The sequence below is a fragment of the Nerophis ophidion genome, linkage group LG15 (genome assembly GCF_033978795.1).
Source record: "Nerophis ophidion isolate RoL-2023_Sa linkage group LG15, RoL_Noph_v1.0, whole genome shotgun sequence".
Lineage (NCBI taxonomy): Eukaryota > Metazoa > Chordata > Actinopteri > Syngnathiformes > Syngnathidae > Nerophis > Nerophis ophidion.
This window is the reverse complement of record NC_084625.1, coordinates 47,034,144-47,049,397: the sequence shown is the minus strand read 5'-3', so window position 1 is coordinate 47,049,397 and position 15,254 is coordinate 47,034,144. Positions and strand designations below refer to the sequence as shown.

Genomic DNA, 15,254 nt, shown 5'->3' with positions numbered 1-15,254 from the left:
CGGGCTCGGGATCTTTCTGTGTGGAGTTTGCATGTTGTCCCCGTGACTGTGTGGGTTCCCTCCGGGTACTCCGGCTTCCTCCCACCTACAAAAACACTAAATTGGCCCTAGTGTGTGAATTTGAGTGTGAATGTTGTCTGTCTATCTGTGTTGGCCCTGTGATAAGGTGGCGACTTGTCCAGGGTTTACCCCGCCTTCCACCTGAATGCAGCTGAGATAGGCTCCAGCACCCCCACGCAACCCCGAAAGGGACAAGCGGCAGAACAATGGATGGATACTTTTCTATATATAGGGGACCACAAAAAATGGCATTACTGGCTTTATTTTAACAAAAAATCTTATGTTGTTCTTGAATAAAATAGTGAACATACAAGGCAACTTTTCGATGTAATCATAGTAGTATCGACTAGATACGCTCCTATACTTTCCTACAGACTTCCCTCCCGCCACTTGGTCCAGCGTTCCAAGGCCAGCCGGGAGACAGTCTTCCCAATGTCTCCTGGGTCTTCCCCGTGGCCTCCTACCGGTTGGACGTGCCCTAAACACCTCCCTAGGGAGGCGTTCGGGTGGCATCCTGACCAGATGCCCGAACCACCTCATCTGGCTCCTCTCCATGTGGAGGAGCAGCGGCTTTACTTTGAGTTCCTCCTGGATGGCAGAGCTTCTCCCCATGTCTAGCATTAAAAGATTACAGTTGGTACAAAATGCGGCTGCTAGACTTTTGACAAGAACAAGAAAGTTTGATCATATTACGCCTGTACTGGCTCACCTGCACTGGCTTCCTGTGCACTTAAGATGTGACTTTAAGGTTTTATTACTTACGTATAAAATACTACACGGTCTAGCTCCAGCCTATCTTGCCGATTGTATTGTACCGTATGTCCCGGCAAGAAATCTGCGTTCAAAAGACTCCGGCTTATTAGTGATTCCTAGAGCTCAAAAAAAGTCTGCGGGCTATAGAGCGTTTTCCGTTCGGGCTCCAGTACTCTGGAATGCCCTCCCGGTAACAGTTCGAGATGCTACCTCAGTAGAAGCATTTAAGTCTCATCTTAAAACTCATTTGTATACTCTAGCCTTTAAATAGACCTCCTTTTTAGACCAGTTGATCTGCCGCTTCTTTTCTTTCTCCTATGTCCCCCCCTCCCTTGTGGAGGGGGTCCGGTCCGATGACCATGGATGAAGTACTGACTGTCCAGAGTCGAGACCCAGGATGGACCGCTCGTCGGGACCCAGGATGGACCGCTCGCCTGTATCGGTTGGGGACATCTCTACGCTGCTGATCCGCTTCAGATGGTTTCCTGTGGACGGGACTCTCGCTGCTGTCTTGGAGCCACTATGGATTGAACTTTCACAGTATCATGTTGGACCCGCTCGACATCCATTGCTTTCGGTCCCCTAGAGGGGGGGGGTTGCCCACATCTGAGGTCCTCTCCAAGGTTTCTCATAGTCAGCATTGTCGCTGGCGTCCCACTGAATGTGAATTCTCCCTGCCCACTGGGTGTGAGTTTTCCTTGCCCTTTTGTGGGTTCTTCCGAGGATGTTGTAGTCGTAATGATTTGTGCAGTCCTTTGAGACATTTGTGATTTGGGGCTATATAAATAAACATTGATTGATTGATTGATCTCTAAGGAAGAGCCCCGCCACCCGGCGGAGGAAACTCATTTCGGCTGCTTGTACCCGTGATCTTGTCCTTTCGGTCATAACCCAAAGCTCATGGCCATAGGTAAGTATGGGAACGTAGATCGACCGGTAAATTGAGAGCTTTGCCTTCCGGCTCAGCTCCTTCTTCACCACAACGGATCAATACAGCGTCTGCATTACTGAAGAACGCCACAACGATCCGCCTGTCGACCTCACGATCCACTCTTCCCCTCACTCGTGAACAAGACTCTGAGGTACTTGAACTCCTCCACTTGGGGCAGGGTCTCCTCTCCAACCCGGAGATGACACTCGAACCTTTTTCCGGGCTACAACCATGGACTCAGACTTGGAGGTGCTGATTCTCATCCCAGTCGCTTCACACTCGGCTGCAAACCGATCCAGTGAGTGCTGAAGATCCTAGCCAGATGAAGCCATCAGGACCACATTATCTGCAAAAAGCAGAGACCTAAACCTGCAACCAACAAACCGGATCCCCTCAACGCCCTGACTGCGCCTCGAAATTCTGTCCATAAAAGTTATGAAACGAATCGGTGACAAAGGGCAGCTTTGGAGGAGGGGAACTGGAGAGTGTGTTTCCATGGGCCCCATGGGGGAAGGCCCGACCACCTGGGGCTCGCCATCGTGCCCTAAGTCCGGGCCTGGCTCCAGAAGGGGGCCCTGGTGACCCGCGTCCGGGCGAGGGAAAACTGAGTCTCAGTTGTTGTAGTTCCATAGAAGTCTTCGAGCTGCTCTTTGTCTGATCCCTCACCTAGGACCCGTTTGTTTTGGGAGACCCTACCAGATGGGGCATAGAATCCCCCAGACAACATAGAGTAACTCCTAGGATCATTGGGACACGCAAACTCCTCTACCACTCCTCTCAAATAAATTCAATTGAAATTCCAAATTTAGAATTTTGCACAAGCCTGATTACGGTTGCAAAGGGGTGGAAAGTTTCCGGAAAATTTCTGGAAATTTACCACGGGAAGTTAAGCTCGGGAAGTTTGGAAATTTTGACCATTTTTTGATTATTCAAAGTTGGACAACGTCCATCCTATTCTGTAGAATAAGATGAGAAGCTTGTAAAACACTAATGTAATGCCACACACAGATATAAATAGTTAGCTAAACAACTGGAGTAGTCTGATGGACAAATTAATAGAAATAGACTAATTGAAAAAATGAACACTCAATCAGCATGCTAAATCAAACTATAACCTAAATAAATGAAACTATAACCTACATAAATCAAACTAGAACCTACATTTTTGTATGACAACAGAATGGCTAGCAGAACAGAAAGCAGAGGAACCTACACTTGTTGATTTAATGTTTGGTAGTTGAACTTTACAGATCACAAAAAAGTCAATTCGGATCGCTAACATTGTTAGCATAAATGAATGGGATTTAACATAGAGAAAATTAGCATTACGGTTAACGGACAAATATTTTCGGTTCATTATGAGACTGTGGTGATACATAAACCTAGCTAGTTAGAGATATTGGCCCCACAATCATTTAACAATTACAGGAACAGCTAGTTAGCTTTAGTGGAAGTCTGCTGGAGTAGTCTACAGCAGTGGTCCCCAACCACCGATTGGTACCAGGCCGCAGAAGAATTTTTTATTAATTTTTATTTAAAATAAATAAATACATACATTTTTTTATTTTGTATTTTTTATTAAATCAACATAAAAAACACAATATAAACTTACAATTAGTGCACCAACCACAAAAACCTCCCTTTTTCATGACAAAGAAAAAAAAAAAAAAAGGATCCTCCCCCTGCCCCCCGCCCCCCACCATACCATAGATCAAATATATTTACCTCAGTAATATCATCAAAACTTACCTGACTGGATGAAGTCTTTGGGCTCAAATACTAGTGTGGCCTGTAGTGTGTAGCATGCTGGGAATGATATTTGCATGTGATGGAAGAATGCACATATGATGGAAGGATGCACAGAAAAGGGTTGAAATTCAACTGAATTTGCATTAAATCAGGTTGTTTTAGCTAATAATCATGCTGCAAGATCTAGCATGTTGCATTCAATGTTTATTCCCATTAATTCCTGTTAATTCCCATGGAACATTTCCAACTTTGAATATTCCCGAGATTTTGCAACCCTAAGCCTGATACAAATTAAGGTGAGAATAAAGGGAATTTGTTTTCAGTTATATTACATTATTTAATTTTTATTATTTTTTTAATCTAAAGTAAATTACTTGTTTATTTTTCCTGTTGTGGTTCTTTAAGAGCAGCCTGCATTCAAGCCAGTCCCAAGATGAGATGGAGTCAGGGAAGAAGCAATCAGGAGCAAGTGGATAAAGACAGAAGACCAGAAGGTAGAAATCCATAAAAATGTGTTCCTCGTGTCCTGCAATGAGAACAAGGAGAAGACAATAAAATGAGAAAGAGAGCGGCAACAAGGACAAAGAGAAAGCCGGTGCTCCCCTGAAAGACCTGAAGAAGGAAGACACGCCAATCCTAAATGACAGGTGAGTTAAAACGTCAATATGGACGTCTTCTTCATCTTCCACCAACACTAGTTAAATTAGTTTTTATTTCCTGTGTGACATATATTTGAAAGTGCTGTCACATAGTCACAAGAAATAGCGACAAGTTCATCTTAGAACAAAAATTCCTCGAAGAAATAAAGTTACTTGTTTGAGGTCCGTTTTTAAAACTTTTTAGATTGCCATCATCACCTAGTACAAGCGCTCCAGGAAATTGAGCTCCACTGTGGCTAAGAATTGCGCAAATAAGTCTTGCTTCAAGTTGAGCTTCATGCACGGATCTCACAAAAAAGTCCAAAAAGGACACTCCATGACACTGGATAAGACGACTGGTCAGGCACATATCGGTAGTGGACGATTTTCGTGAAAAAGTATGTAAACTGCCAATGGCGATTAAGGCCTTTTAAAGCCGATTCTTTTTAGCTGACAGGCAGCTGATTATTAGTCTCCATACACAGTGTGGAGTTTCCCTAAAAGCCATTAATAATCACCTCTATTACGGCAAATAAACTGCATTTCTTATTATCTTAAGTATAATTATAAAGTACTGGAGGACAAGGCTAAACCTGTTACACACCAAGAGAAAGCCAGGAGCAGGCATGATAATAGCTAAGCTAACCTATCTTGAAACAACACCAAAAAATGAGTACTTAGTAAAGTTCAAGAGGTGTAGATGCAACCATGTTACAGAAGAAGATATTAACACAAAATGAATACACTTAACAAAAATATAAAATGTACATTTTTGTTTTTGCTCCTATTTTTCATGAGTTGAACTAAAAGATCTAAAACTTTTACTATATACACAACATACCTATTCCTCTCAAATATTGTTAAAAAATCTGTGTTAGTAAGCATTACTTCACTGCCAAGATAAGCCATCCTATCTCACACGTGTGGCATATCAAGATAATGATTAATCAAAAAGATTATCGCAAAGGTGTGCCTTAGGGTGCCCACGATAAAAGGCCACACTAAAATGCCACAGATGTTGAAAGTTTTGAGGGAGCGTGCAGTCGGCATGTTGACTGCAGGAATGTCCACCAGAGATGTTGCCCATGAAATGAATGTTCATTTATTTACCGTTAGCCGTCTCCAAAGGCTTTTCAGAGAATTTGGCAGGACATCGAACCGCCCTCACAACCGCAGACCACGTGTAACCACACCAGCCCAAGACCTCCACATCACGCAGGTGCACCTCCATGATCGTCTGGGACCAGCCACCCGGAAAGCTGCTTTGCAAAACCAAAGAATGTCTGCACAAACTGTGGGAAACTGTCTCAGGGAAGCTCATCTGCATGCTTGTAGTCCTATTCGGGGTCTCAAGCTGACTTTAGTTTGTTGTCGTAATGGCTTGAGTGGGCAAATGCTAACATTGATGGCGTCTGGCACGTTGGAGAGGTGTTATCTTCACGAATAAATCCCGGTTTTCACTGTTCAGGGCAGATGGCAGACAGTGTGTGTGGCATCGTGTGGGAGTGCGGTTTGCTGATGTCAACATTGTGAACCGAGTGGCCCATGTTGGGGGTAGGGTTATGGTAAGAGCAACACAAGTGCATTTAATTGATGGCATTTTGAATGCACAGAGATATTGTGACAAGATCTTGAGGCCCATTGTTGTGCCTTTCACCTGAAACCATCACCTCATGTTGCAGCATGACAATGCACAGCCCCATGTTGCAGGGATCTGTACACAATTACTGGAAGCTGACAAAGTGCTCACTAGCACCGACAGACTTGTGAACAATATTTGAGGAATAGGTCTTTAGTGTATATAACGAAGGTTTTAGATTTTTGAGTTCAACTCATGAAAAAATGAGAGAAAAAACAAAAGTATTGCGTTTATATTTTTGATAAGTGTAAGTTGATTAAAAACAGTCTAAAGAGAGGATAATATAACAACTTAATTTGTCAGCACTGTTACAGTCAGTACACATGTAAGAAGGTGGATAGATCTATTCATTGGAGGTGTCGATGATAAGTGTAATATTGGTATATGATCGATACGAGAGTAATCATAAGGATATTTTCATTGTCTCAAAACTAGCGATGTCCGATAATGGCTTTTTTGCCGATATCCAATATTCCGATATTGTCCAACTCTTAATTACCGATTCCGATATCAACCGATACCGATATATACACTCGTGGAATTAACAGATTGTTAGGCTTAATTTTGTTGTGATGCCTCACTGGATGCTTTAAACAATGTAACAAGGTTTTCCAAAATAAATCAACACAAGTTATGGAAAAAAAATGCCAACATGGCACTGCCATATTTATTATTGAAGTCACAAAGTGCATTATTTTCTGTAACATGCCTCAAAACAGCAGCTTGGAATTTGGGACAGGGAGAGCATGAAGAGGTTGAGGTGGTGAGGTGGGCAGGGGGTGGGGGGTGGATATTGTAGCATCCCGGAAGAGTTAGTGCTGGAGGGGGTTCTGGGTATTTGTTCTGTTGTGTTTATGTCGTGTTATGGTGCGGAAGTTCTTCCAAAATGTGTTTGTCATTCTTGTTTGGTGTGGGTTCACAGTGTGGCGCATATTTGTAACAGTGTTAAAGTTGTTTATGCGGCCACCATCATTGTGACCTGCATTGCTATTGACCAAGTATGCATGGCATTCACTTGTGTGTGTGAAAAGCCGTAGATATTATGTGATTGGGCTGGCACGCAAAGGCAGTACTTTTAATGCACGCCCCAATATTGTTTTTCTGGGTGGAAATCGGGAGAAATTCGGGAGAATGGTTTCCCCGGGAGATTTTTGGGAGGGGCACTGAAATTTGGGAGTCTACCGGGAAAATCGGGAGGATTGGCAAGTATGACTGGGCGACGCAACTGCTCTGTACTTATCTCTAGGTCCGTGTACCTCTCCGGAACAGATATATTTTAAAAATTCATTAATTTTACTTTGTGAAACCGATACCGATAATTTTCCGATATTACATTTTAAAGCATTAATTGGCCGATAATATCGGAAGTCCGATATCATCGGACATTTCTACTCAAAACCATTTGTTGTTTATGTTAATGTTTACAAACTCAGGGAATAATTCCTTGGACACAGGAGGACTTTGAGGGAAAAACATAGGAGATAGAATGAGTAGCAGGTAGTAGCTTTTGCTTAGTTGTACAATTGACTTAGGTTTTCCTCAAACAATTGCATGTAATACAATAGAATAATGACCTAGTTTAGATATTGTGCTGACATTGTTAAACTGTCAATAGCACTTAGCATGAATAAATGTCCAGTTCATACATGTGATCGGTATTGGTAGCGGCTGATCTCACTCATGGATGATCGGAATCGGCAGCATAAAACCTGTCACACCGCGGTGAGGGATGTCTTGTCTTGGTTTTTTCTGTCTTGTGAATTGCATGTTTTAGTTTGAAAAGTAACTCTCCTCTCGTTTCAGGTCACCTGCCCTTCCTTTTTGTGTCATCGGTCTGACGTCATCCCTGATCCCTGATTGTCTCCACCTGTTCCTATTACCCTTATGTTTCTAATAAGCCCACACCTCCCTTTGTTCTGTGCCAATTGTCTCGTGTATTCATGCCTCTCGAGCGTCCATGTCCATGCCTTGCCTAATCTCACGTTTATCTACCTTGATCCTGAATTCCTTCGTTGCTATTTTGATTTTGCCTTTTCTCCTCCTCAGCAGAGTGATTTTTTGTTATCTACTTTTTTCAGCCAAAGTGGTGAGTTATCAGTTTTTTCTTATGAGTCTTTCTTTCCTCAAATTTTTGAATGACATTTTTTGTTAACCTTTATTAGATTAGAGTAAGTCTAGAATTTTTCATAGCCATTGTTTCTTCCTCATGTTGGAGCGTTTTGTGTTAATAATAAGTTTTATAGCATATACGGCGCCAATTATAGTTTGTCTTTGCTTTTGTGTTTTCCTCCTTTCGGAGTGATTTTCAGTTTTTCCTTTTTTTTGGAATGTTTTTCGCCGACTAGATTTGTTATTGAAGATATTGTACTACTCTGACACCGGATGTGAAAGGACGCTGTCAAAATAAAAGCCTGGCGAAGTATTTCCTATTCTGCATCTGAGTCCTATCCTTTTGACTAAGCCTGACAAAACCTTGATCGGAACATCCCTAGTCATTTCTAATTAGGCATACCGCTGTGTTGTAGGATTGCAAAAACAATAAGAAGCTTACCGTGATAATGTCACAGTTTTGCCTTGGCCAGTTGATCCCTCAGTTCCAGACCAGCAACGGTGGACAGGTGCACCTCATCCGGTCCATCGGCAATGCGTAAAGTCCTAGCATAGGCGTACCTGCAATGTAAAAACGTTAACTTTTTATTATGAAAGTGCCACGAGGTCACCAAAAAAACTCACATGTGAGCCAGGGGGAAGTCTCCAGACACACCCGCCCCTCCGTGCACTTGTATCGCACAGTCCAGCACTTTGCACGCCATCCTGGCTGCTGCCACCTTTACCAGCGCTATCTGCATGCATTGCTTCACTCAGCAAGAACTCCTTAGACAAAACTCGAACAGCAGAGTCTTACCTGTTTGCGAGCGGCACGTCCTCCCAGCGTGTCGAGAGCGTGTGCAGCACTAAGCGTCAGCAGGCGGCTCTGCTCGATCATGAGGCGGCATTCCGCTATCCAGTGAGCCACCACCTCCTGCAACACAGCAAGTTGCCTATCACTAGCTGTCCAGGAGGGGCCCCACAGCAGCAATGAGCGGAGAATAAGAAGTTTAGGGGCCCACATGTTGGTACAGTTTCTTGCCAAAGGTTCTCCTGGAGGCGGCGCGCAGGCACAGCAGCTCCAGTGCCAGCTCGGCCATACCCACAGCTCTCATGCAGTGATGCAGCCGACCCGCTCCCAGACGAGCTTGAGCTATCTCAAAACCTCGGCCCTCGCCTGGAAAACAACACACGTCTCGTATTGTGTCTTACAATAGAAAGAAAGATGGAATTTATTCTTGGTTACCTAGAATGATGTTTGAGGCGGGGACACGCACGTTTTCAAAGTGAACCTCAAAGTGTCCGCCATGGATGGCATCTGAGCAAACACACATTCATTTAACACAGAGGTGTCAAACTCATTTTAGCTCTGGGGCCACATTGAGGAAAATCTGTACACACATGGGCCGGACTATTCAAATCATGGCATTAAAACTAAAAATATAAAGACAACTTCCGATTGTTTTCTTTGTCTTACTTTGGCTAAAAATAGAAAAATTTTGAAAATATTAATTTAAAAATAGAGAAAAATATACCGACACCGATAAAGTTCGATAAAGTTTAGATCCATGAAGGAAACTGGATACATTTACATATGCATAAAGAATGTTTTTTCTTTTGTTATATATTTTTTTAATGAATTAAGTAATGTTTATGACAACCTTTTTCCAAACCACAATATAGAATGTGAGATAGAACAGCATAATGCATACATTTATCATTTGTTTTCAAAAGAGTTACAAAAAAGTGGGGCCCCAAAAATTTAGTGTGGGACCTCATTTTTAAGACTTGACGGGGTCCCTGGAACCCCATTTTGGAAATTCCTCGCGCCAACACTGATGGAGTATTGGTGCGTGCAAAACAGCAGCAGGTGGCTGTGGCCTGCGGGCCGGATCTAATACTAATTAAATCATACTTGCCAACCTTAAGACCTTCAAATTCAGCAGATGGGGGAGTGGGTTTATATTGTAGCGTCCCGGAAGAGTTAGTGTTGCAAGGGATTCTGGGTATTTGTTCTGCTGTGTTTATGTTGTGTTACATTGCGGATGTTCTCCCAAAACTTGTTTGTCATTCTTGTTTGGTGTGGTTTCACAGTGTGACGCATATTTGTAACAGTGTTACAGATGTATGGCTGTTGACCAAATATGCATGTGTGTGTGTGTGTGTGTGTGTGTGTGTGTGTAAGCTGCATATATTATGTGACTTGGCCGACACGCTGTTTGTATGGAGGAAAAGCGGATGTGACGACAGGTTGTAGAAGACTCAATATTGTTGTCCGGGTGGAAGTCGGGAGAAACTCAGGAAAATTGTTGCCCCGGGAGATTTTTGGAAGGGGCACTGAAATTCAGGAGTCTCCCGGAGAAATCGGGAGGGTTGGCAAGTATGAAATGAATACCATCCCGGGGGCCATAGATAATTCATTCCGGCCCGAATCTGAACCGCGCGCCATGACTTTGACATAAAGGATTTAATAAAACTTACTCAGTGCATACATAGTTATTTATGGCTGACAGTATTATCACACTGTGTGGATATTATCGTTTCTCCTGATTTTTTGATCTGCATAGTAATTTCCTCTTCTTAGTTGGTTACTTTCTGCTGTAGACTTTTGTTCAAGTGTACAAAGCACTAACTTTTGTTGTTTCACTACTTCATATTCTAGCTAGCTGAGCAGCTAGCATGGCTTCTTGTCTACGCCTGTGTTTTGCTGCGTCTGTGTCCGCGGTAGTTCGGCATTTTAGAAGTGTCTCTATTACTTGATTCAATATACAGTGGTTCCTAAACTTACAATAACCTTAACTTATGAGTACCGTATTTTCCAGACCATAAGGTGCACCTGCTTATAGGGCGCATTAAAAGGAGTCATATTATAATTTTTTCTTTCTAAAAGGAAAATACTTCCTTGTGGTCTACATAACATGTAATGGTGGTTCTTTGGTCAAAATGTTGCATAGATGATGTTTTACAGATAATCTTCAAGTCGCTTTCTGACAGTCGCTTCAGGATGCGCCGTTTTGTGGGCGGTCTTATTTACGTGGCCCACCTTCGACAGCGTCTTCTCCCCGTCATCTTTGTTGTAGCGGTGTAGCGTGCAAGGACGGGAGTGGAAGAAGTGTCACAAGATCGAGCTAACTGTTTTAATGACATTCAGACTTTACTTAGATCAATAATGGAGCAGCTTCTCCTTATCCGCCGGAATTGTGTCCCATGAAAAACCGTCTGACCAATAACTCCCTAATAACTAAAGTTCCTTGGGTGAATAATGTAAATTCATGACACCGGTATGTTTTAACGCTTTCATGGCAGATATAACTAAGAACTTTACACTACTTTATGTTAGAAATGGCAACAGCGGAGGATGAATGTCCCATGATAAGTAGATGGAGAAAAAGAAGAAGCTTATCGACTACGGGGTCGCCATGGACTACAATGGCGGATGGGCGCACATTTTCCGGACTTATGCAGATCCCAAATACAGATCAGCAGGTACCAGAGGGTAAGAAAAGTTGCTTTTGCATAATATTGCGAAACAAAACACCAAATATGTCTTACCTTATACACACACCATAACTCTCCTGAAGGGATCAATAAAGTACTACCTATTTATCTAATAATACTCGTACGTTGAAGCACAGTACAATCCATTATTCGGTGCGGAGCCATAGCTTACCAAAGTCGTACTAAAACATTTTTGATAGATTTTTTAGCGGAGTGTGTAATGTTCTATATTTTCAATGGAACAAATTTTGGTGTTTGAGTCATATTGCAGTCTACACATATTTATTGTGTGTGACTGCCATCATATTGCAGTCTATACATATCTCTTATGTTTGACTGCCATCTACTGATCACACTTATTATTACACTGTGTACCAAATAAAATTGCTTTGAAGTCGGTAAGAAAAAACAGAAAAACATTTTTTTTAAGTGCGCCTTATAGTCCGAAAAATACGGTACTTTTTGCTTACTATTGGCTTTGTTTTGCTCAAACAATTGTAGAAGCACTTGATATATTGTGTTGATATTGTCAAACTGACAACAGCACTCACCGCAAATAAATGTAAAAATGCACTGTTAATACGAGTGAGCGGTATCGGCCGATGTCATTCATGAATGATCGTATCTGAAATTGGCAGCATAATGACCCTGATAGGAACATCCATACCAAATTGTGCGGAGGATAGATGTTAATAGACATACCGTCCTGTCCGAAGACAGTGAGTGGCCTGACCAGCTTGACACCAGCAGTGTCCAAAGGCACCAAAATCATACTGTGTAGGCCGTGTCTACAAACAGAAACAAGGTGTTACATTATGAGAAGAGGAAAAGTATATCAGTTGATAATTGCACACACCCTGCAACAAATTTTAACTGTCGAGACTCAAATAAACATGACCATTGCTCCCTTGCCAAAGTCCATAACTGTAAAATTATTTAACATCAACAGTAAATCATAAGGGGAAAACGAAAAATTTTATTCATGCTGATGTGTAAGATTAAAATTGTTTCAATCAATTATTTTCAGTTTTTTTTACCTCGTTTTTCATACTTTTTAGTGCCTGATCATATTTATTTTGGAACATTATTCATTAAAAACAGATTAATAAAAACAAACTGAGATAACTTACAGCTATTTCCTAGTTAAAGGCTACCTATGACTTATAAATATTGATACAATGATGCACGTTCGAGTTCACATAAGGGTTGACTCTAGCACTGTGACAACATTTCCACTGACCTGGTGGCGGTGCTGGTTGGGGTGGTAGTGCACATGACAATGGCCACTTTGCAACGCGCATGTCCTGCACCTGTGAGGACGACACAAGCACTTTTTTGAGCGACTCTGACCGCCATGTGACCCATGTGGGAAGTCAAGCAGGGCAGAAAGATTTCCTGACATGTTACACACTGAGTCACCAGGGCGGAGAACACTGCAATATTCAGTCCCTGCAGGATTTTGCTGGCTTTTTCTGTGATTGTCGCGGCCTAAAATCTTTTAAAAATGATTTATCGGCAGCATTTTCAAAGAGTTGCAATGCTTTAAGGATTACTTATTTTGATGACATTGAATCCACTTGTGATTTTATGAATTGGTAATCAGTGTTTGTAATCACCCCAAGAAGCATAGGATTGTCATGATCTTGGTTGTCTGTTTTGATTTTCTGTTGTATTCTTCCTGCGTTTGTTCCCCTTTCCAGTGCTCCTTCATCACTTGTTTGCTACTTCCTGTGGGAGCGTTGATTCCTTACACCTGTCCCCTATTGTGATTAGTTGGGTTTATTAGCCAGCTCCATGTGATGGGGGGTCTTGCACCATAGCTTATTTTGATTGTTGATAGAATTGAACTATTTTATCTCTCTGTCTTTGCATTTGACATGCGAGTTCCGACAAGGATTTCAACAAAATAAACTTCATCTGCATCTTAAATTTACATTTTGTTTTTACATTTTGACAGCAATATATCAGGATGTCACGGACCTTTTATGAGATGCATGCATTTGTAGAAGTTCTTCCGAAAAATTGCAATGGAATGCACACATATTTTTCAGGTGTTTGTTGCATTGAAATTATGGGAGAAAGTTACAATGGAATCTTGTGATTTTCTCTATGTAATTATCATGTGGAAATTTGCTGAAGAAAAAGTAATTAATGAAGACATTTTAACAAAGGAAAAATGTTGTGTATTAAAAGGAAAATACTAAAATCCCAGAAAAGAAAAGAAAAAATATTTTTGCTGACAATGAGTAAACAATACATATATTCTTAAAGGATATTACTATCGAAATGAAACTTTGTAAACATAGCCCTACACCACAGGTGTCAAACTCAAGGCCCATCATTTTATCTGGCCCGCAAACACATAGAAATGTGTCAATAAAGTACTTAATATTTTCTCACTAAATGTCATAGATTTTTTTTTATTTTTACAAAAAAAAAAAAATGTACTGCTTTGAATGGCATACCTTTTAAACTTTAATAGTATCCGATATTGCAACAAATATTGCAGTATATTATCATACGTTCCAAACATGTTTTTGTCGAAATAAAAATAAATACAAATACTTAACCTTACAGCAAACCAACCATCAAATGAACAAAAATGACAATAACTTGTATGTTGTTCTTTACAGCATATTATGGAAATTGAAAAAAACTACTCCTGTTATTTGCGTTGAAATTATGTTGACTGAGCTGCCAGTTTTTGACTGTGAAATCTACTGTTGTTTTTAATGGTGTATTACTGTAACTGGAAAGGCGGTACATTTGTTTCTACAGTTGAAAAACAGGCAGCTAAGTTGTCAGAATAAAAAAATAACTTTTACTGTTAAAGTACCAATGATTGTCACACACTCGATGTGGTGAAATTATTCTCTGCATTTGACCCATCACCCTTGATCATCCCCTGGGGGGTGAGGGGAGCAGTGAGCAGCAGTGGTGACAGGCCCGGGAATCATTTTTGGTGATTTAACCCCCAATTCCAACCCTTGATGCTGAATGCCAAGCAGGGAAGTAATGAGTCCCGTTGTTATAGTCTTTGGTATGACTCGGCCTGGGTTTGAACTCACAACATAACGATCTCAGGGCGGACACTCTAACCACTAGGCCAGTGGTTCTTAACCTAGGTTCGGTGAGTCGGCCTTAGGCGTTCGGCAGAAGTCAAAACACACCCGACTCATTGTGTAAATACAAACTTCTCCCTGTCAGCGTATTATGGATACGGCAACAGCTGACTGATTTGCAAGTGGGTGTTTTGTTGTGAGTTTATGCACTGTGTTGGGTTTTGTTGTTTGAACAAGGTGATGTTCATGCACGGTTCATTTTGTGCACCAGTAAAAAAAACATGTTAACACTTTAGTATATAGTTACCATTAATTAGTTGCTTAATAACATGCAAATTAATAACATATTGGCTCCTAACTAGTCATTATTAAGTACTTATTAATGCCTTATTCGACATGGCCTTATTATAACCTTAACCCTCTAATCCTGACACTCACCCTAACTAAATAACTCTAAAATAAGTCTTTATTAATTAGAATATGTTCCACTACTGTCCAAATAACTCTAAATTATGTCTTTGTTACTTATAATGTGTTCCCCATTCTAAAGCGTTACTAAAAACATCTAACTTTATCTTGAATTTGAAAAAAAAAAAAACATTTGATTTTTCCCTAAAGAAGGGTTCGGTGAATGCGCATATGAAACTGGTGGGGTTCGATACCTCCAACAATGTTAAGAACCACTGCACTAGGCCAATCGGCCGGGGTTTGAACTTACAACCTACCAATCTCATGGCGGACACTCTAACCATTAGGCCACTGAGTAGGTGTTCTATTAACAATATAATGTTGTAAAAACCAAAGTAAATTTAACACAAAAATTCTGGTCACTAAGC

General features: G+C 41.2%; 1 protein-coding gene across 2 annotated transcripts in view; it reads right to left on the bottom strand.

The window, feature by feature from the left end:
• Positions 1-3,677: 3,677 nt before the first annotated feature.
• Positions 3,678-15,254, bottom strand: part of acad11 (acyl-CoA dehydrogenase family, member 11) — a 56,563-nt gene continuing 44,986 nt past the window's right edge. Inside the window, exons 14-22 of one of the 2 annotated variants that reach the window (XR_009809865.1) lie at positions 12,597-12,666; positions 12,059-12,144; positions 9,105-9,176; positions 8,881-9,035; positions 8,676-8,792; positions 8,504-8,613; positions 8,322-8,440; positions 5,242-5,390; positions 3,678-4,019 (exon numbers count right to left, since the gene is read on the bottom strand). Coding sequence is in view for 1 of the 2 variants with exons in the window: in XM_061922281.1 (XP_061778265.1) it covers positions 8,332-8,440; positions 8,504-8,613; positions 8,676-8,792; positions 8,881-9,035; positions 9,105-9,176; positions 12,059-12,144; positions 12,597-12,666 (719 nt within the window). In the remaining variant the exon portion in view is untranslated. The remainder of the gene's footprint in view (positions 4,020-5,241; positions 5,391-8,321; positions 8,441-8,503; positions 8,614-8,675; positions 8,793-8,880; positions 9,036-9,104; positions 9,177-12,058; positions 12,145-12,596; positions 12,667-15,254) is intronic. The other variant, XM_061922281.1, reaches the window with a different exon arrangement.